The sequence below is a fragment of the Oryzias melastigma genome, linkage group LG19 (genome assembly GCF_002922805.2).
Source record: "Oryzias melastigma strain HK-1 linkage group LG19, ASM292280v2, whole genome shotgun sequence".
NCBI lineage: Eukaryota > Metazoa > Chordata > Actinopteri > Beloniformes > Adrianichthyidae > Oryzias > Oryzias melastigma.
Window position 1 is genome coordinate 9,650,231 of NC_050530.1, and position 19,981 is coordinate 9,670,211.

The window sequence follows — 19,981 nt, forward strand, 5'->3', positions numbered from 1 at the left end:
AAATAATAATTAATATCAGTCTGTGATTCAGATATTTTTAGGCCAGCAGAGAAGGCCTTGCAGGCCCTGACGGCCCGCCACTGTTAAATACACATTACTGCATATTTAATGGTGAAAGTTCGTTCATTTAAGCTCACAGTGCAACTTAATTCACTCGATATAATGCAGATTTTAAGACAGTGCTTCAGTATCATCTGGCAGGAAGGAAGAAACAGAGCAATAGAACATTCTGCTCCCAAAGTTATGATACGTCTGGTAAAAATAGTAACATGATATAGCAACATAATACAGCCCACCCACTGGTGTGTACAGTGTTTTTTTTTCTCCTTTTCAGCTTTTGATTCCAGGCCAAATCTGTGGCCCACTCTGAATGATCAGAAGTTCATTGTCTGGTTCCTCTAATGACGCTTCCCTAAATAAGTCTGAAAATGTGTTGGGCTTACACAAACAGGCTCATTTGCAGGAGAGCAGCGCCGACCACGACTGTGTCCCGATGACCTCCGCCATTTATGTCTGTCCTTTTGTCCAACTGAGCCGGCGCTCTCATTTTTGCCGCTATATAGTTTCTCTTGGATTCTCTTTGTTTCTATTCTCGTCTTTTTGATCTTGCTAGCAGATCTCAAAATTGCCATGAATTCAGCCCATTAAAGAGACTGAAGTGAATATTCTGCTCTTGATGTGGTACAAAACCAGAGCTTTTTAGTTGAAACGCTTCATTTTGAGGGTTCAAATATGAAATGCTACTTAAATGAAGTGAATTTTTAATGGCACTTTTCCCATTATTATTGTTTACATCTTACCATACAGACAGGGTTTACATTTGTGTTTACACAATGAAACCAGGGATGCACTTAAATGACAATTTGTGGCCAAAGCCGAATAATAATAAAAATGCTTGGCCGGATACCAAATAGTTACTTATCAAATATGGACGTTAAGTTTTTCAGTTCTTTAAATATTGCATAAACAGCTAAGAATATATTTTAGGCATGTTTTATTTTAGACAGTCATCTAAAGCCATAACATCCATGAGTTTATTTTATAATTCAGTTCACTTTGATGATATTATTTTGCAACCTTTTTTTTTTTTCTTTTCTCAAACCTGTCGGTCACGAACTGAGTGCTGCTAGCTTACCTTTTAGCTTGAGTGGTTTTACCCTGCGGGAAACAAAACAAATTGGAACAAAAAAAAACACAGTTTTTAAATTTAAAAAAGCATGTTTTTGTCCAGATTTCATGTTGTTTCTTTCTTAAATCACAGTATTACCGAAATACTTGAAGCATCTGCTCCTGATGCAGCATGTCTGTCAAATTTTAGAACTCGTTGTGGCCCTTGAGTCAAAAGTTTACCCACCCCTGTGCTAGAGCGTTGATCCACTTTGATTGACCAAACCAGCATCATCGTTTCAGTATACTTCCCTAAACTCACTTCCGCAAAATGTGACTTTTTTGCAGTATTCCACCAAATATATTTGAGGCAGAATATTTGCTGCATCAATTTGTATATCAAACCACAACTATTTTTTATTCGATTGTTCCCAGTGGTCTTATGATTAAATTATAATTGTATCCTTTTTAGCATAAAGAAAGGGCAGTCGTTTTCAAGGACAGTTTCTGCAGAGCAGCAGGAGTTCATTAGAATTTCACCTTCAAAATGTCGCAGATTAACCCCACCCCCTCTTCCCCTCTACTCAATGCTGAGAGCTCGGAGCTTGTGGCCCACCTGGCGTATTTTCTACCTCATAAATAAGCACTTTTTTACATTTTTTTTCTCTGCTCTTGATTTCAATAATTTGAATAAAGAATAAAGAGCTTAATTGTGTTTATACATTCTTCAAATTTCCACCAGAGAGGGTCTTTAAAGCTGTTTTCTATGATAAAAAGGATACTATTGTTTCCTCACTCTGTTTCTCTTACTGTCTCAAAGGCTTTTTAAAATGTCGTTTCTGGGTAGAAAATGTCAGAGTGTGCACTATTTCCCAAAAGTTTCCATTCTTCACACGTTGCTGTGTCAGCATTATGCTTTAGAGCTCTATTCCACTTGCAGGCACAGGGTTGTGTTATTTCTTTACTAAATGCAAACTAATTTAACTTAAAAAAATGATATCTAGATAGTGGAAATCTGAGAAGCCTCTCATGAAATCCCATTTTTCTTCCCTGACCGGCTATAGCTGGCAGCATTCCACAAACACTAACACGGAAGGCTTTTTGTGATTGGCAGGATGGAGTTACTTCAAGCCAGTGTATTTCCACTGCGGACATGAATGGACACCCTGTGAGTTCAGCTTGGCCAAACTTTTTATCTTTTTTTTTATTCCCCCCCCCCCTTTGAAAATCCCGGGCTTCCAAATCCCATTCCTTCCAAATCCCGATCCTAGTGATCCAAGAGAAGGGTGAATCACAAGCACATCCTTTGTCTGCTTCCTGCTCTGATTCTGATGGGTGATTCTCAGCACAGCAGCATGATTTTGGTGGTTGGAGTTTTCTGGGCAAAAGTTGGACATAAAGTGGAACAATTGTTGTGCGCTCCCGTGTATCGCAGAGGGATTGCTTGACATCAGGGCTCTGAACAGTTTCAAACCTTTTCTGTACGTCGTTTTGTTTACCCCTCCTCTGCAGTCTCTGTGTTTTCCTCTGTTCTCTGTGTTCCGTAGCTGTACAGGTGTGTTTACCATGAATGAAGTCTTTGTTCTCCGTTGAGCTGTCGACATTCCTTTCCATGCTTCTTCCTCTTGTTTTCTCCCTAATTTGTGGTTTTCCCAGTGATCAAAGCTTCTTCGCTTTGTCAATCACATATTTACCGGTTTATTTAAATCAACAAAGAATGGGGCAATAAATATACATTTCCAAATACTTCTAAAATTATACAATTTAAGAGGATTTTCAAGTCCAATTTTGTGATTTATTATATTTTTTTTCTAATTACTTTAATCGTTTTTAGATATTTTCCCCTTACATTTCCATCTTCCATTCTTACCAGTTTATCCTCTCCTACAAACTCCCACCCCTTCCCACCTCACCCATTACCCAGGAGCCCGGGCCCGCCAAGGTAACGGTGACCAGCAGCAGCGGCGGCAGCATCCCATGCCTGCCCAGCAGCATTGCCGGAGCCGAGCGAGTCCCAACGAGCCGTGCCATCCTGTGGCAGGAGGAGAGCCACTGGAGCCGGGCCACCATCCCCTGCAGCCGCAGCGCCTCCTGCCTCAGCCAGATGAGCCAGAGACCACCGGACTCCAGTGTGTCCAGTCACGATGGTGAGTGAGAGCAAATGAAGCTCTGAAATACTTAGTAAGCATTCACACAACAGTGATTCTCCTGCTCCTTTCCGGATGTTTTTGGCACATAAATACTCAATCACACTTTCAGCGATTTCAGCAATCTTCAAAATGTTCAGCTCGTTCAGAACATTACTGCTTGTATTTTTGGTATTTATAAACTTTACAGTTTTTGAAATGTTGAGCAAAATATGTCCAATAGGAAATGAATGAGAAAGTCTTTAAATTTCAACGTTTTAAGTAGATTAGCAACAGACCTTTAAATATATTCAAGATCAATGTTTTAATCTTTTATAGAGGTTTAAAAAAAAAAATTGGTGTTTACCTAATATTTAGCAACATGCTAACGTTTTTGGCTAATTTACTATCTTATATACTGAGGTTTTTATAGGCTAATTTAGAGTTTAGCTTCTATTTTAGCTACAGGCTAACATTTCTGACTGATTTAGTTTACTGAGGAATTTTAGGCTATTTTGGAGTTGACCTAGTATTTTAGAAACAAAGCTGTTTTTTTTTTTTTGGCTAATCTAGCATCTACTAAGGTTTTTAGGCTGATTTGGAATTTAGCTCACATTAAAGCAACACAGTAACTATTTTTTGCAAAATTGGCATGTAGTATGGATTTTTTAAGCAATTTTATTTAAAATTTTTCAGAAATTGAGGTAAACTTCAGAACTCCATCATAGTTATTTAAAAAATTTCCAGTCTTTAACCAGCTAGCTTATCTTTAGCTAGTAGCATTTAACCTTCTGCAAATAGCTTTTGGACTTTCAGCAATTAAAGTAAATTGCATGTCACCATTTTCAGTAAAAAGACTCAGCATCTTCAGCCACTGCTTTCAGCAAAAAGCATTCACACCAGCATAATCACAGGTAAAGGCTTAGTCCTTTTAATGTGCTCTAGTTTTTGGACAATAAGTCAATCCGGAGTATAAAAATATATAAAAATAATAGTGAATCATAGTGAAGTAGAAAAAAATGGACTCATCAAACAGTACCGAACTGTACCTCATGGGGACCCCCATCGGTTGTAGGTCCATTGAAAAGTGGAACAGTTGGGGCGGAGCCACTTTAGCCATTGGCAGAAAGTGATGATGACATTAGAAAGTGCCAATATAGCGCTCATTTAAGCTAACATTTACAATATTTGTAGCGCAGTATTCATCTTAGCCGCCCGCAATCTTCTTTCCGACATTATATTCCTGTTATACACGATGTACAAAAGTAAAGCAATAAAAAGACGAGCTGCTGGTTGACCTCAATTGTTGTTGCTTTTGTTGTCGTCACACTACAATGATGCAATGACACGCTAGCAGTCTAAGACACGAAAACAAATCCGCTCAATGGAAGCAAGGCTTTACTGAGAAGAAATGCACGCCAGAATGAACTGGACCGTACTACTCCTTACTGGACCGGACCGCTCAATGGAAACGAGGCTGAAGTAGTGCTGCTTCTTCTGCATTGCTGTTAGTAGCAAATACTCATAGACGCACCTGCAGTGCCCTCTAGTGGACGTTAGTGAGAGAATAATAAACAAATTAGCCTATTTGTTTTTTAAAAGTCACATATAACCCACACCCTTGATCAAACTATGCAAAAAAAATCTGGACTAATACTCTATACAATATGGTAATATGATTTGGCCTTGATTATTTCAGATGGAGGAACTGAAAGCACTGGACGGAAAGTTCGAGTAGAGAGCGGTTACTTTTCCTTGGAAAAGACGAAATCAGAGCCTTCTCCTCATACCGTCCATCCATACCAGCCGCCTCAACACCTGCCCCTGTCCTCTTCAGCATCGTCCTCCTCTTTAGGAGCCTCCAGTACCAGGTACAGCCCTGAATCCGAAGCTCAAACTTCCCCTCACCAGTCCTCCCAAGACCTTCCCTCACCAGGTGCACTTCTCTCCCTGAGCTACTCCACCATCAGCTCCTCCCAGAGCTCGCTGGACTCTGAAACCAGTAGAGCCACGCTCACCTGGGAGGGGAGCAATGGCGGCGAGGAGCTCCTTAATAATGTCAGTGTTAGAGGAGGAGGAGGAAGCAGGGTCGGACGCGCTGGCAGGGATTATGCGGTGCTGTCGGATGTGCCACGCGCTCGCCGACTGAGCTATAAAGAGGCTTTCCGCTCCGAGAAAAAGCGTCAAGAGCTGAGAGCCCGAACAAGAAGCCCTGGGAGGGAGGAGGTGGCTCGATTGTTTGGGGAGGAGCGCAGGTGAGAAAACTGTCAAAATCAGTTGCTTCTATTAGTAAGAACCACTGCTGAACTCCCTTCATAGCTAAAGCATAAGGAAACATTTAATTATAAGTTTCATTAATGAGCCACTGGTTGTTAAAGCCTAAAAAAATAAATATTATTACTTGATTGTTTATTTTATGTTTACTTTTTAAAAGCATATTTACCTGCTTCTCTCACCAGTGGTTGTCATTAATGATTTGGGGGATCAATGCATGTTTAGTTTCTTCTGCCTTTTTCTCTTGCTGCATTGCTAGTTTGTTTTGTTTTTAATCTTTTCCAGGGCTTCTGAACGGAGCTCCTCAGAGCTAATAGTCTACCAACCCTTCCATCCCTGTCCCAATGCTGTTCCCTGCTGGTCACCGCTGACTCCTGCTTTCTCTCATTTCATCTCTGCACCGACTTGGAGCAAATACATGAACGCTTAATTCCCCTTTTTAATTTTTTTTTACAAATGTTGAAAACTAAAAAATGATTTTCTGTCTAAAATGTTTAATCTCTTAAAGATTAACAGATAATTTATTAAAAAAAACACTGTCAGATGAGCAGTGTCTAAAGGTAATACAGACTTTTTCTCCCATTGATGCTGTTTCTAAAATGTTTTTAATCATTTTCTATTTCCTCCAAGGTTTAATTATTGTCATTTAACATAAGTTTGTAATTTAGACAATCCTTTTACATTAATTCTTTATGCTTCATATCCTTTCCTGACTCCAGGATGATGTTATTTGACATTCTCTTGCCTTTAAACTCAAAATTAACATTTTGTTCAGAATTGTTTTGCAACCAGCTGAAAATGATGTTCTGTAAATATCTAGAATATTTTTGACTCCTGTAGTAGATCAAGCATTTGAAGGAATATGAATTTTATTTCTTCCAGGCGGTCTCAAGTCATCGGTCAGTTTGAGGATGGTCAGCATGTTGAGCGGATGGACACGAGCGGCTCGAATGACCCATCAGCTAAAACCGCACAAATCCAGAGACAAGGCCGCAGCGAGAGGCGCTATCTGGACGCCAAGCAGGTATGCTACTCCGTCAAATCCAAACAAAGTTTTGAGTCCGCCGAATGTAATGAAATACAAATCTATTTTTTATGTTTATAGGAGATGTCACTGGATACAGGGAAGGACTGTTTAGCCTCGGAGGTTTCCAGCTCCAGTTTTGCCAACCTAAGAAGAGCGAAATCTTTGGATCGCAGAATCACAGAGTCATCAATGACTGTAAGTATAGGGGAAGATCCTGTGCTGTTTTTAAATAAACAACAAAAATCCTTTTTGTTTGCACGCAAGTTCAGATTTTATTTAGATTTTTCTATTTTTTAAATCTTGCAACACATTTGAAAATGTTATTCTATGGATGCTCTTGCTACTAATGCTGCATTCACACCAAACGTGATCTGCGCGTCAAATTAACATTTGCCGCCTCTCGTTTGACGCACATCGAATTCGCTGCTTGATGCTTGTCCAAAAATCTGTTCATAAACTTGAAACTCCTAGAGAGGAGCTACGGTTAAAAGTTTTTACCTCATCACTACATGGAAACATTAACTGTATATCTCTTTTACTTTGCATGAAAGACAAGGTTCATGTTGAGAGTTTAGTTGCATTTTATTTTGAAAAGTCACATTTCTGGGTTCATGACGCAGTTGAGCTTTGTAACCCTCCGCTATGAGGGTGGGATCTTAAAACAGTATATTTTGGACTCCACTTGCACTAAAAATTGGAAAGGGAAGAATTCAGATTGGGCCTTAGTCAGATTTATTCTTCACAAGAAGAGCACAAAGATTTTTTTTTCTGCAATGAAAATCAGTTTTCTCTGCGGATTTCTGTACTAACTCTGCACCAATTATTTAAACTCAAGAACCTTTTAGGCTGGAGGTTATATTAGAAAATGTATGGAGCTATTTTGGGGCCATAAATATTTGAAACCCAAATAAAACATTTTGAAAAAATATTTGTGTTTGGCCTAAAAAAAAATGTCATTTCCTATACCTGTATTTAACTCAATAAGATGGCTCTTTGGATGTGCGGCTTGTACGCGATAAAACTCACTTTTTACACCTGTCTTGGGAACTTCAGACTATGATAGCTTAAACTAAACAGCTATTTTTTGACAGTAATGATCACAGTTCTCACAGTCAGTGAATGCAGCGGGACTGAAGTTACCACCCTTATCGAATTTGATTGGTCCTCTGTGTTAGCCCCGCCCCAACGCGCCACAACAGGGCCAAAAGTTTTGAAACAGAAATTTTCAGATTCTAAAAAGAGTGAAAACTAAAAAAAAAGTTTTGAAATGGAAATTTTGAGTTTTGAAACCTAAAAACAGAACATTTGAAGCTGAAAATAATTAAATTTATTTTAGAATAGCAAAAAGATTTGGACATTTTACTTTTTTTTTTTTTTTTGGGCCAAACACCATTTTTTTCCAAAATGTTTTATTTGGGTTTCAAATATTTATGGCCCCGATTTGGCTCCATATAAATGTGCTGTTTTCATGATACCAAAAGAAGATTTACCCCAAATTAAAATTGCCTCAACATTTACATGGAGCTAAATTGAGGCCAATAAAATAAATAAAAAATATTGATGTTTGGCCAAAAAAGAATTGAAAAAATATCAGAAACTTTTTGCAATTCTAAAATAAACTTATTTTCAGCTTCAAATGTTTTGTTTTTTTAGGTTTCAAAATTTCAATTTCAAAACCTTTTTTGTTCGTTTTCGAATCTGAAAATTTCAAAATTGAAAAAAAAGAGTTGAAAGTGAGAAAAAAATTGAAACTGAAAAAAAAGTTTAAATTGACATTTTGAGTTCTGAAACTTAAAAAAAAATGAACATTTGAAGCTGAAAATAATTAAGTTTAAGCAAAAAGTTATTTACTTTTTTTGGCCAAACACCAATATTTTTCTTCAGTTTGTTTTATTTGGGTTTCAAATAATATTGACCCCAATTTAGCTCCATACATTTTTCCCTCTAAGAGGAAAGATGTGACAAAAAAGGGTGTCTTCAAATTCAGATGTTACTACCTCTCAATGACATCATCAGTAGCTGCGGCAATCTACGTTAGCACCCAGCTGCCAGTGCTCAGAAAATAAGTTTTACGACATTAAAAAGTCACGAAAAAACAAAAACTCCATACTTTCATTTAAATGTAAACTTTTGCACTTCAGAGTGAAGAAGCGCACAAGTGAAGAAATGCGTTTCTCCTCCCGGGACACCCTACTGGTGGAGAAATATCTAACCCTGCATCTTAAAAGAAAACCTTTCAGACACATTTCAAATGCCCTACAACTGGAGCAATAGGACGGATTCAGCCTTATTGTGGAAACATACTCCTGTATTCTGGTCAGGCTTGGATGGCAGCCACTGCAGCCACATTTACAGCTGCATAATTAAAAGCTCCTTCACTTGATGGTGGCGTTGATGCTGACTGAAGCAGCGTGGACGTTTTCCCGACGTTTGACTCCTGCCAGTCTGATCTGTGGTCGGCTGGGGGTAATCCTGTCAGCGTGTGGCTGCTGGTTTCCCCGCCTAAGCTGCAGCTGCCAAAATCCCCACCCACTCAAACACACAGGCGTACGCTTACACACCACTGCCGCCGAGGATTATAAATAGCCAGCAAAAGAAGCAGGGGCGGTTGGGCGTGTGTGTGTGTCTCGGGGATAAACGGAAAGAAACATATGAATTGACGGCAGTTTGCCATCAGAATGACTCTCTGCCAGGCGGTGACCCCGCACCGGATCAAGCTATGCAAAAACAAGGTATTGTTCAGTGACCAGAAGCCAAGATTTGGGGAAACTGGTTTACTTTAGTGTCTATAAACAGACTTAAGCTTGGTTTAGATGTGCAGCAGTTTGTGTTTCACTGGGAAAGTCCGGCTCCCGCCAGTCAGTCTGGCTGGAACCATATGTTGCTCCTTCTGCTGTTTTAGCCCGCATCATTAGCAAAATGTAAACAATGCATGTACGTTAAGAGTTTAACTAGACGTCAGTCACGCTCTGCTTGCATGAAGAGGAAATGCTTACGTAATGGGAACTCTTTGAGTGACACTACATCAACATTTTTCTGTCCCTAATTATTATGAAAGTATTAATTGAGTAAATCTGTTTATATTACATAGAGGATTTGATCTATTTTAATTGCAGCCGGATTTGCTAAACTTCAAAAAAGGATGGATGACGAAGCTTTATGAAGATGGAGTGGTATGTTTTCTGTATTTATTAAAGTATTTTTAATTTTGAATGTCTTTGTTAACCAATGACTAATAAAATTCATGTTTTTATGTTCTTATTAGTGGAAAAAACACTGGTTTGTCCTCACAGACCAGAGTTTGAAGTACTTTAAGGACTCAATAGCTGAAGAGGTAAGCTTACTGTTCTATCAGTGTTATTATTTTTGCATTTTTTTGTCTAATTTTATTTTTTTTTATTGTTTACAGGCCTTAGAAATGGATGGTGAAATTGACCTTTCTACGTGTTACGATGTCAAAGAGTTTCCAGTCCAGAGGAATTACGGCTTCCAAATCCTCGTGAGCATTCATTCCTTAATTATTATTGTTTTGTTGGCTATTTTTTAAGATAATTTGCCCTTTTTTTTGCTCTTCTTGCTTTTGATTGTGAACTAAACCCCTCTTGTGGTTCAGCTGAAGGTATCAAGCTTTGTCATTCTTTGTCCTGACATGAAGGATGTTTCTCCTCTTGTCATCTCCCTGTATGACACCATCGCAGGCTAAATCGGTTGCCGTTGTTGCCAGCCGTTTTTGTCTCCCGAAACTGCGCAGCTTTTATCTTGATCGACATTTTTAACTTCTTACAGTCAAAAAAAAAACTCTGCAGGATTTATTTAACTTCGGTGCTTCTGATAATGGAGCATTTCTTTAAATAGTTTTGATTTTTGAACATTTTAGAAAAGATGTATGATATATTTAATATGAATTCAACTTTTTTGGCATCCGTTTGTCAAATTTAAAATACATTATCTCCACCGTGTCTCAGAAATATTTAATATGAAACCACAGATACAAAACAACATGTGATATTGTTGTTTTTTTTGACAAAAATTAACCGAATTTTACTCTAATATCGCCTCAATTTTCTTCTTTTATTGGTATTTTGTCGTCTCTTAGAATGCTCATGTGATAACTTTTCAATTTTAACAAAATTAAAGCTTAAATTATCACATTTTCTGTATCTTTTTGTTTGTTATTATGTGCAGTTTTGGTTTCATAACAAGATTTTCTAATTTTTTATCACTTAAGTTTTTCAAATTCCCTCTTTGTGAGACCTGTACAGCCTATGATACATTTTTTTTAACAATTGTATTGTTTAAGTGAGGGGTAAAGTTGATGTGCACTGTTGGAAAAAAAACAATATTTTTCCATTTTTGAATACTCCATCAACATGAATACATGGAAACACAACAGCATCTATTTCACAGTTTAATGTTCCTTTGTACAATTTGACTTAAAACAACAATCCGTAAAAACTTTTGCATTTTTAGCAGTTTTGTTTATCTATCCTTTCTTATATTCACATGATCCCAATACTTATTTGAAGGTCAGAAAACACTGTCTGCTGGTTTGAAGGCACTTTGTTTTGAAGGTGTGCTCTTTTTATGGATGTTGATCCTAAAGAAAAAAAGAGAGACTGCTCTCTTTGTCACATGCCTAAAACTTCTGCAGGACATCAGAAATAGATTAGTCAGGAGGATCGTTGTCTGTTTGGATGAGAACAACACGGGTTTGGTGTCAAAACTGAACGGTATTTATATCTTGTCTCTCTGCACCATCGTTAGGCAGCAGCTAAAACGAGCCGTTCTCATTAACGTTTGCTGCCATGCAGAGGAATATTTTTAATGTTTTTATCAATAACACCCATTAAAAGAATCTGTAGATTTTTACAAGAAATGTTTGTTTTAAAAAATGCACCAATATCAGTTTTGACCACTAGAGGTCACTGGTGCAAATTTAGAATTATAAAATCATTCTAAATATCATTGTCTGTTGAGAAAAATAATATTGTTGAAATTAACAATCAATGGTTTGTTTAAATTATAGTACTTAAATTTTATAATTTTATTTTTCTGTCATGCTTTTTTCAGCCATTAAGCAATTATCATATTAATCTGAGCATAATTAAGTGTCCAACCATTTTTTTTTTACATTAAAGGATAGATTCATTTAGTCTGTCAGTTTACATCCTTTTTCATAGCCATTGATTTTTTTTTTTTCCAAAGTTGGAATCTATTTTTGAGCAAAACCCATCAATCAACTCGCCCATCATAAAAAAGAAATTCCTGTTTGTTTTCAGTGCAAGGAGGGAGCGTGCACCCTGTCAGCCATGACCTCTGGCATCCGCCGCAACTGGATTCAGGCCATTATGAAGAATGTGCGACCCACTATTGCCCCTGACGTCACCCGGTAATGCCAAGCCAGGCTTAACACCAACAGATATACCAGATGCTTTTTCTCACTTTATTTATTTAAATTCCTGTCTCCTCCTCGCCCTCTATCCTTCCTCTCTTCCACCTCAACTGGTATTTTCAACCTGCTTCCAGGAAAAACATCTCTCTGAAACTATCCGTTCTGAAGCCAAGGTTGGAGTGCTTGTGTGTTGAGTTTCGCTCCTGAACAGTGATGTAATTGCTCAGCAATGTCAGCCCCGGCGTGTTTGTCGCACCGCCATATGTCATGTGGTTGAGTAATGTCTCCCTGTCAGTTTTGCCACTCTAGAGGCACGCATCAGCATACTATGATAATCTGTCCAACACTGCAGACCAATGCTAATCGTCGGTGTAATGTCATGTTCACGCTTTGGAAATAGTGACACAGGTAGTGTGATAACATGAAAAGGTCTCTTCCTTCTGTCATTGTCCTGAAGGTTCTCCTCAAGATGTCTGAAGACTCTTTCCATAAATTTCTGTGTTTTTCCAGCAGATTGCTTCACAGCCGATGCTGTGTAAATGCCACATGTGCTCTGTCATTCTTGCATTGAATAGCGCTGCTGTTATGGGGTTTGCATGAGAAGCATTTCCTGCTCTTTATGTACAAACCGCTTTAGCATAGAAGCTTAACAGCTGCGATTAGGCCTCCAAAGCTGCTTCCAGTCTCAATGTCTGCCTTATTAAATGTTTTGGTATCGACGCTTTGATGTGGAGTTACTCCATTAATGTTTTTTACTGTGTGCTCTTTAATCAGAGTCTCTGCAGGTCATAAAAACTCAGAAATGTGTTTCTTCAAAAAGCCTGCTGAGGTTTTTGTCTTAAATATTCATATCATACTTTATGATTCAGGGTTTTTACACGTATTTATTTTAATATTTTGCATTATTTTTTCAAGGAGGATTTTATTTTTAAGTTTTGACCACATTTTATGACATTAGATCAGATCAGGGGTCTGCATCCTCAAAGTCTTTTCAGATTGCTGAGTTTATTTTATGATTTTAAAGAACATCATATCTTATGCTGTATAACAATGGTTAGTGGCTATTCAGTTCAGAGGGAGAGGCTAAAATATATTGTTTGTTGTTGTTTATTGTTTAGGAATACATTTGGTTCGCTTGAATGTTCCTGTTTGGGACAGGAAGTCTTTTATTTTGAAAGAATGTCACATGAGCCTTCTGTCAAAATTAAAAAACCACTTTACTCTTTGGGAAAATTTCAGTTTATCTTAATATTTATGCATCTATTCTCGCCCAAAAATGAATATTATTCATATTTATTGTAGAAAACGACATTGTAATGATGCATAGTAGTAGGAAATTTTCCTGAAAGGCTTAAAAAAAGGCTTTGTGGCTCCCATTAGGTTTAGATCAGTACCAAACAGGTCCAAATGGATCTTTTACTGCATTAAACCAAGGGTGGGATAACTACAGCCCAAGTTCAGTCTTTTTTTTGTAGATTATTTTCACACATTAGAGCTGCCTCAGTTAGTCAAAGGCTTTACTGAACAGATACATTTCTGTTTTAATTCTACTCCTTCGGGTAATTAAAAATATATATATAAATCATTACATTAATCTAAAGAAGAATTCATTAATCTTAAATCTAAATGTGGTCCTGCAGAAACTCTGAATGCAAAAACAACTGAAGCTTTACTACTTATAATGTAGTAGTTTTGTCGGCACAGCTTTTTATTTTTATATAATCACATAATACAGCAAAATAACATTCTAAAAATCCTTTTTTGTGTGTTTTTTCAGATCTGTTCCTGATGAGAAGATCAAAGGTGATGTGACTTTGGAGCCGTGTCCTCAGAGCACGCCTGACCCGCCCCCCCGCCCCGAAGTGTCCATGTCCGACGGGCCCAGACAGGAACAAGTCCGCAACGCCGCCGCTCCCGTCTCGGAGCCACGCAAGAGCAGAGTACGCGAGCGCAGACGAGAGGGCCGCTCTAAAACCTTCGACTGGGCCGAGTTCAAGATGGAACAGACGGAGAAGCCGCCAAAAGAACGAGCCGACACAGTCGACTTCAGCTCCTCGTGCTCCACCGCCTCCTCCTTCTGCTCCCCGTCTTCCTCTGCGTCCTCGCTGGCGTCCTCTCCGGTCTCCTCCTCATCCATGCAAACCTCGTCCGTATCAGTTCATCCACCTCCAATAACACCGGAAATGGAGAAGGAAAACATTAGGAGAACTGCTCCAGCTCCAGCAGTGAAAGGGAAGGCTGATGGTCAGGAACAAGGGAAGATGGAGCTCGATCATCCGAACGCTCTTTGTCAAAGTGGTGAAGAGAAAAGCAGCAGCGACACGTCAAACGTGCAAGAAGAGATCGAGCAGCGATGGCATCAGGTGGAAACGACACCTTTAAGAGAAGCCAAGCAGGTTCCCATCACCACGACGTTCAAAAACTCTGAGCGACTTCCTGCTCATGAGCTCGCAGCGCTGCTGGACAAAGAGGTACGTTTACGCAACATCATCGATTTACACAGTCTTATTTATTATGTACCATCATTTGACGAACATTAAAAGTACAAAGGGCTTTTACTTTATATCAATGTCTCATTTTTTTAAGTGTTATTCATGGTGGAACATCAACAATACAAACACTGCAACAATTTTACATTCCAAAAACAACTTTTTAATTTATCTCCAGTTAATTCTTCCCCTTTCATATAATAGTTAATGCAACATATTCCCAGCAGAGGGTGACGTAAGATTGATTCATGATCTTTTTGTAGGAAAACTTACCAGTCCAGTAACTTATTTTTTATGTTTATGGAAAAAAAACAATATTTTCCATAAACTGCATCAAGTTTATCATTCACATTTAAACTTGCTATATAAATATAAATATAATATAAATAAATATTGGTTTGATTTGTTGATTTATATTTCTTGAAAATCCTGTTTTAAGTGGTTTTATTAAGAGATGCAACAATTCATTTTCTCAACTATTATTATTATTACAATTATTTGATTTCTGTTTTGCAAAAAAACAACAAAAAATCTAAAAATTCAGAAAAAAAAACATTTTTTAAATTTGCTAACAAGCAAGTAACAATAAAGAAAACCTTTTCAGTTGTCTGATGCGATGTAATAAAACAATAAATACTAAACCCTTCCTAAATTTAGCACAATATGTCAATGTGCACCGTAGAGATGCAATAATTGAATTTCCCCACAGTTTAGTTTGATGGTGTAACACAAACTCAATCTCACAAAGGACCAAAATCCAAAACATACTTAGGTCGCAGTCCGAACAGGATAAACATTTATTGAAAACTCTAAAACAAAAATTTTTGAAAAATTATGAACTACATATATAGCATTGCCTGGAATATTCTAGTGTGAGTGCTGTAAACTGAATTTGGCCACTGAAGATGCTATGATAGCTAAAAACGCTGAAACTGATTGTCAACTAAAATATTAGCTAAATGCCAAATTAGCATAGAAAAACTTAGCTTAGCTAAAACAGCTAGCATGTAGCTGAAATGAGATCCAAGTTCATCCTGGTGAATTTATTGAACTGATTTTGTTTGTTTTTTGTTTGTTTTCCAGTTGGGGCAAAAGCAAAAGGAGCTGGAGCAGCTACAGGAGCAGAACAACTTCTTAAAAGAGCAGCTGGAGGACGCTTTAGGGAGAGAACAAAATGCCCGAGAGGGTTATGTACTGCAGGTACCACATACAAACCATTTGTTATACACCTGTAGAGGAATCCTAAATGTATACAATTAGTTAAATTTAAGGGACGATAATTGACAAACAATTGTGTGATTTTTGTGTGGCTACAATAATTTTAAAAAATCTCCTACTAATATGGTTTGGGTGCTAATTTTTCAAGCTGATATGCATGTTTGTGGTGTTCTGAGCATGAGTTTTCACTAACTTGTTTCACGGAGTTTCACATCTCCTGGGAGCAAACCCTGACTTGATTTGATTTGTTTAAGGTAAGATGGCTTGCGCTGTGCTTTTTCTTCGTGTTTGTGTGTCCTTTACCAGCTCGATTTCTGCATGCTGCAATTGTAAACTCTAACTGATGCTTAAAGATGTCAAAAATAACCGATAGACATTTTTTTGTTTGAAGAATTAATTGAAGAAATAATTTAATTGAAGAAACCTTGTAATTGTATTTTTATTTGGAATCAGGGGTAGTTTAATAAATCCAAATGTCTTCCTAAAAAGCACAGTAAAGGCTTGTGGGAAAACAAAGAAGGTCTAATCCAGATTTCCCTGATAAACCTCTGAGATGTGATCCTCCGTTAGTAGGAAAAGCAAGTGATTCTCATTAATGAAACTGTCTCATCAATCTTTTTCAAGAGTGCATCGCCTCCCTCCTCCTCCTCGCCTCGTAGAGTGCCGTGGCAGCACTTGCACAAGCTCAACGAAGACTTGCAGAGTGAACTGGAGTCCCAAAAGGTCAAGCAAGACCTCGCTCAGCAGCAAATGCGCACCCTGAAGAGAAGCTACACCGAAGCTCAGGACGCCGTAAACCGCCACGAGGCCGACATTCAAGCTCTGCAGGCTAAGCTCGCCTCCGCCATGGCGGAAATCTTAGTCGGCGAGCAGGCTGTGGCCCGAATGCGAAACGAACTCAAGTCGGAGCAGGAGCGCTCCAAAGAACAAGAGGAGGAATACTGGCGCAATGAGGCCACCTTAAGAGCACAGCTGAAGGACAGTGAAGATCGACTCCGGGAAGTGGAAGCCAGCCTTTTGGAGAGAAACCAAGCGCTCAGACACCTGGAGCGGCAGCAGGCCCTGCAGCGAGACCACATGCGAGAGGTGCAGAGGTTACAGGAGAGGCTGCAAGAGGTCACTGCTCGGTTAGTCGCTACGGAAGAGGCCCAACTCCTGAAGGAGGAGCGCCTCAAGAAGGAGCAGCACAGCATGCAGGAGAGTCACGAGAGGGAACGGCAGGGTTTGTGTAGAAGGTTAGCCGAGGCTGAACGTGCGCACAAAGACGCGGAGGACAGGCTGTTGGAGGCGGAGCAACAGGTGGAGGCCTTGCTGAGAGGGAGGCGGGCCTCTGCGAGTCAGGAGTTTGAAGAGGAAATGTTAAAGTTAAAAGAAGATCTGGCCCAAAAGGCCGACATGGTCGAGTCACTGAGGGAAAGTGTGAGGCGGCTGGAAGAAGAAAGAGGACGCCTCACCTGCCGGTGTCAGGAGCTTCTCAACCAGATCACCGAAGCAGACCGGGAGGTCAACAAACTTCGAAACCGCCTGGAAGCTGAAGAAGCGGATTATTGCAACCTGGAACACTCGTACGACAGAGTCACTCAAGAGTTCCAGAAAATTAGCCAGATTCTTAGAGAAAAAGAGGAAGAGATCCAGCAAACGAAGGAGATGTATGAACGGCTGATGGAACGCAAAGAGGAAGATCTGAAAGAAGCTCTGGTGAAGATGAGCGCTCTCGGCTGCAGCTTAGAGGAAACAGAGCAGAAGTTACAAGTCAAAGAGGAACTTCTCTGTCAAATGAGTGAAAGTCTTTTACACAACGCTGAGCCCTGCGACGCCGAAAAAGATCTGCAGGCCAAGCTCGTGGTCGCAGAAGATCGCATTGCAGAGCTGGAACTTCACCTCCGAGATCTCCAGTTGGACTACGCTGACCTGCGCATGGAAAGGGAGAAATCCCACTCGTCCTCAAACGCAGAGCTCACCTCAGATGAGTCATCAAAATCTGGTGAAATGGAGTCTCAAGCCAAGAAACCGAGGATTCGCTTTTCAAGTATTCAGTGCCAAAAATACATCAACTTTGAGGAAATCGATGCCAGCAGCCTCCCCGGAGAACCTAAAGATGACCGCCCAGCAGCTGAGGAAAACTGCGATATCGCTCTTTCACAGTCCAGTGACCCGGAGAAGTTCATCTCCATCATTCATGCCCTCGAAACGAAGCTCCTCATCACGGAGGAGAAGCTGAGAAATCTCACAAAGAGTCTCGATGTTCAAGAATGCTCCCAAGTAGAAGAGATATCTACAACTGAGCCTCCCGTTAGTGAGGTCGCGTCTGTAAAGCATTTCTCCAAGGCCCTGGTTTACGTTGAGAGCAGCCGAGAGAAAGTGAGCAGCATTCTGAGCGGCGCCGACTCACGTTTGCACTTATTGTCAGAAATAGAGAACGACTTGTTTAGTGCGTCGCTTCACATTCGACAAGGCCAAAAAGAGGAAAAACACAAGTCAGAGTTAGAGAGCGAGACCGCTGAGAGTACAGATGCAGACGAACTCCAGCTCTTTACCAAAACTTTATCTTTTGAGGCGACCATTCTCAACAAAATGGCCACGCTGATTCAAACCTCAAAATCTGACCTGCTGAAAGCTCTTGTTGAGATTTGGGAGGACGTCGATTATTCTAAAAGGACCGACAAGGATTCAATAGCTTTAGTTTACGCCAGCGCGTTGTCTAGGAAGCTGATGCTGGAGAGCACGTTCTGGAAGGAGCTGGAGAACGCCGAAACACACGTAAAAGCCAAAGAAAGCGGCGCCGATTTAGACGTCAACGCCTCAGTAGTGTTAAACTCCTGTATCAAAGCAGAACTAGCATATTCTATTCAGAACCTTAAACTTTGCTATGAAGAAAAATTCCAAATGCTCAAAAGAGAGTTAAGTGAAGTCCACCGTAACCTCCATGAAAGGGAAGAAGCTCTGAAAGCGATTATTGAAGCTTCTAAAAGGCCCGATCTGCCGAATGTTATAAAAGAAGTGAAAAGGACCTTTGGGTTTGGGAAGCACCAGTTAGCAGACATTCACCCCCCTGAGCTGGCCCCCTACATGGAGCAAATTGAAATGGAAGTAGCCCGAGATTTGGCCGAGGAAGTTGTGGACAGGCAGCTAGCCGGCGTGCTGTCTTCATGTGCTGTTGAGTCGGTTCAGTCGTTTGAAAAAGCATACGACAGCCTCGTAAGTGAACTCCAGCGACAGGCGGCGCTCCTTCAGAGATACGCGGTGGAAATCGAAAACACCGGAAGCCACCCCGGGTTGTCTAAAATGATCCACAGCGTTCTAGGCCCCCAAACGCCACACGGGTTGACGAGCAGCTCGTTTTGCATCCGGGAAGCTCTCATCCAGGCTCAAGTGGCTTACTTAGCATGTCGGCTACAAGCCGCACATGAAGAAGAGTTGAGTTTGTGTAAGCAGACCAGTCAGAACATGGAAGCGCTGGTGCAGCAGCATGCGCACAACATCACTGCAATTCAGGAAAAGTACGAGGAGCGCTTGCAAGAGGAGCGGCAGCACCTGACGGACGCCGTGGTCGCTCTGGAGACGGAGAACGAGGCTCTGAAAAGTGAAATCGGCAAACGGATCGACCAGCTCGCTCAGTGGCAGGAGCAGGTGGTTATGAGGGAGGACCAGTTCCTGAAGGAGGTGGAGGAGCTGAAGCAGAGGCACAAGGAGGAGATGAACCAATTAGAACAAGGTCGCGTGACGGCGGAGCTGGCCCTCATGGACACGGCGGCCGAGAGTCAACGGAAGCTGGAGGTTCTGCTGGTAGACATGGACGGGATGGAGGAGCGCCACGAGAGCCACCTGAGAAACCTGGAGGAGCAGTTTGAACAAAAGATGCACGAAATGCAGCGAGTCCACAGGGAGGAGATGGAAAAGTTACATTCCCAGTATGAAGAAAGTGCCAAAAAGAACCAAAAAACCCCAGAGATCACGCTCTCGCCTCCGTGTGATGAGCCTGCAACACCGATGGAGGAGGAGGAGCAGGGAAAAGCCGAGGTCGACTCCATGCTGGTTCTGAAGGACCGCATTCAGGAGCTGGAGACTCAGATGGATAACATGAGGGACGAGCTGGAGAACAAGCACCTGGAAGGAGACGTGGCCAGCCTGAGAGAGAAATACCAGAGAGACTTTGAAAGTCTGAAGGTTCCTGCTCTTTCATTTACCCTCAACACAGTCAGTGTGGTAGAGAGTCGTAGAGAAATCACTCAAAAATAGCAGATTTCTAGTTTGGAACTGGAAAATGGCATGATTTTAGATTTTTTTAAGTGTGATTTCAATTAGATTTTAAGTAAATTTTGATGATTAATAATTATTAAATTGTCTT

At 40.3% G+C, this 19,981-nt stretch overlaps 1 protein-coding gene across 5 annotated transcripts in view; it reads left to right on the forward strand.

The window, feature by feature from the left end:
- The window catches only part of si:ch73-103b11.2 (protein outspread), a 50,408-nt gene that overhangs the window by 24,987 nt on the left and 5,440 nt on the right, over positions 1-19,981 (forward strand). For 2 of the 5 annotated variants that reach the window (XR_002920559.2, XM_024284262.2), the window contains exons 6-18: positions 2,222-2,275; positions 3,032-3,254; positions 4,933-5,488; positions 6,390-6,531; positions 6,613-6,729; positions 9,651-9,707; positions 9,800-9,868; positions 9,944-10,033; positions 11,814-11,923; positions 12,061-12,099; positions 13,704-14,397; positions 15,499-15,615; positions 16,258-19,800. Coding sequence is in view for 4 of the 5 variants with exons in the window: in XM_024284262.2 (XP_024140030.1) it covers positions 2,222-2,275; positions 3,032-3,254; positions 4,933-5,488; positions 6,390-6,531; positions 6,613-6,729; positions 9,651-9,707; positions 9,800-9,868; positions 9,944-10,033; positions 11,814-11,923; positions 12,061-12,099; positions 13,704-14,397; positions 15,499-15,615; positions 16,258-19,800 (5,811 nt within the window). In the remaining variant the exon portion in view is untranslated. The remainder of the gene's footprint in view (positions 1-2,221; positions 2,276-3,031; positions 3,255-4,932; positions 5,489-6,389; positions 6,532-6,612; positions 6,730-9,650; positions 9,708-9,799; positions 9,869-9,943; positions 10,034-11,813; positions 11,924-12,060; positions 12,100-13,703; positions 14,398-15,498; positions 15,616-16,257; positions 19,801-19,981) is intronic. The other 3 variants (XM_024284266.2, XM_024284263.2, XM_024284265.2) reach the window with 3 other exon arrangements.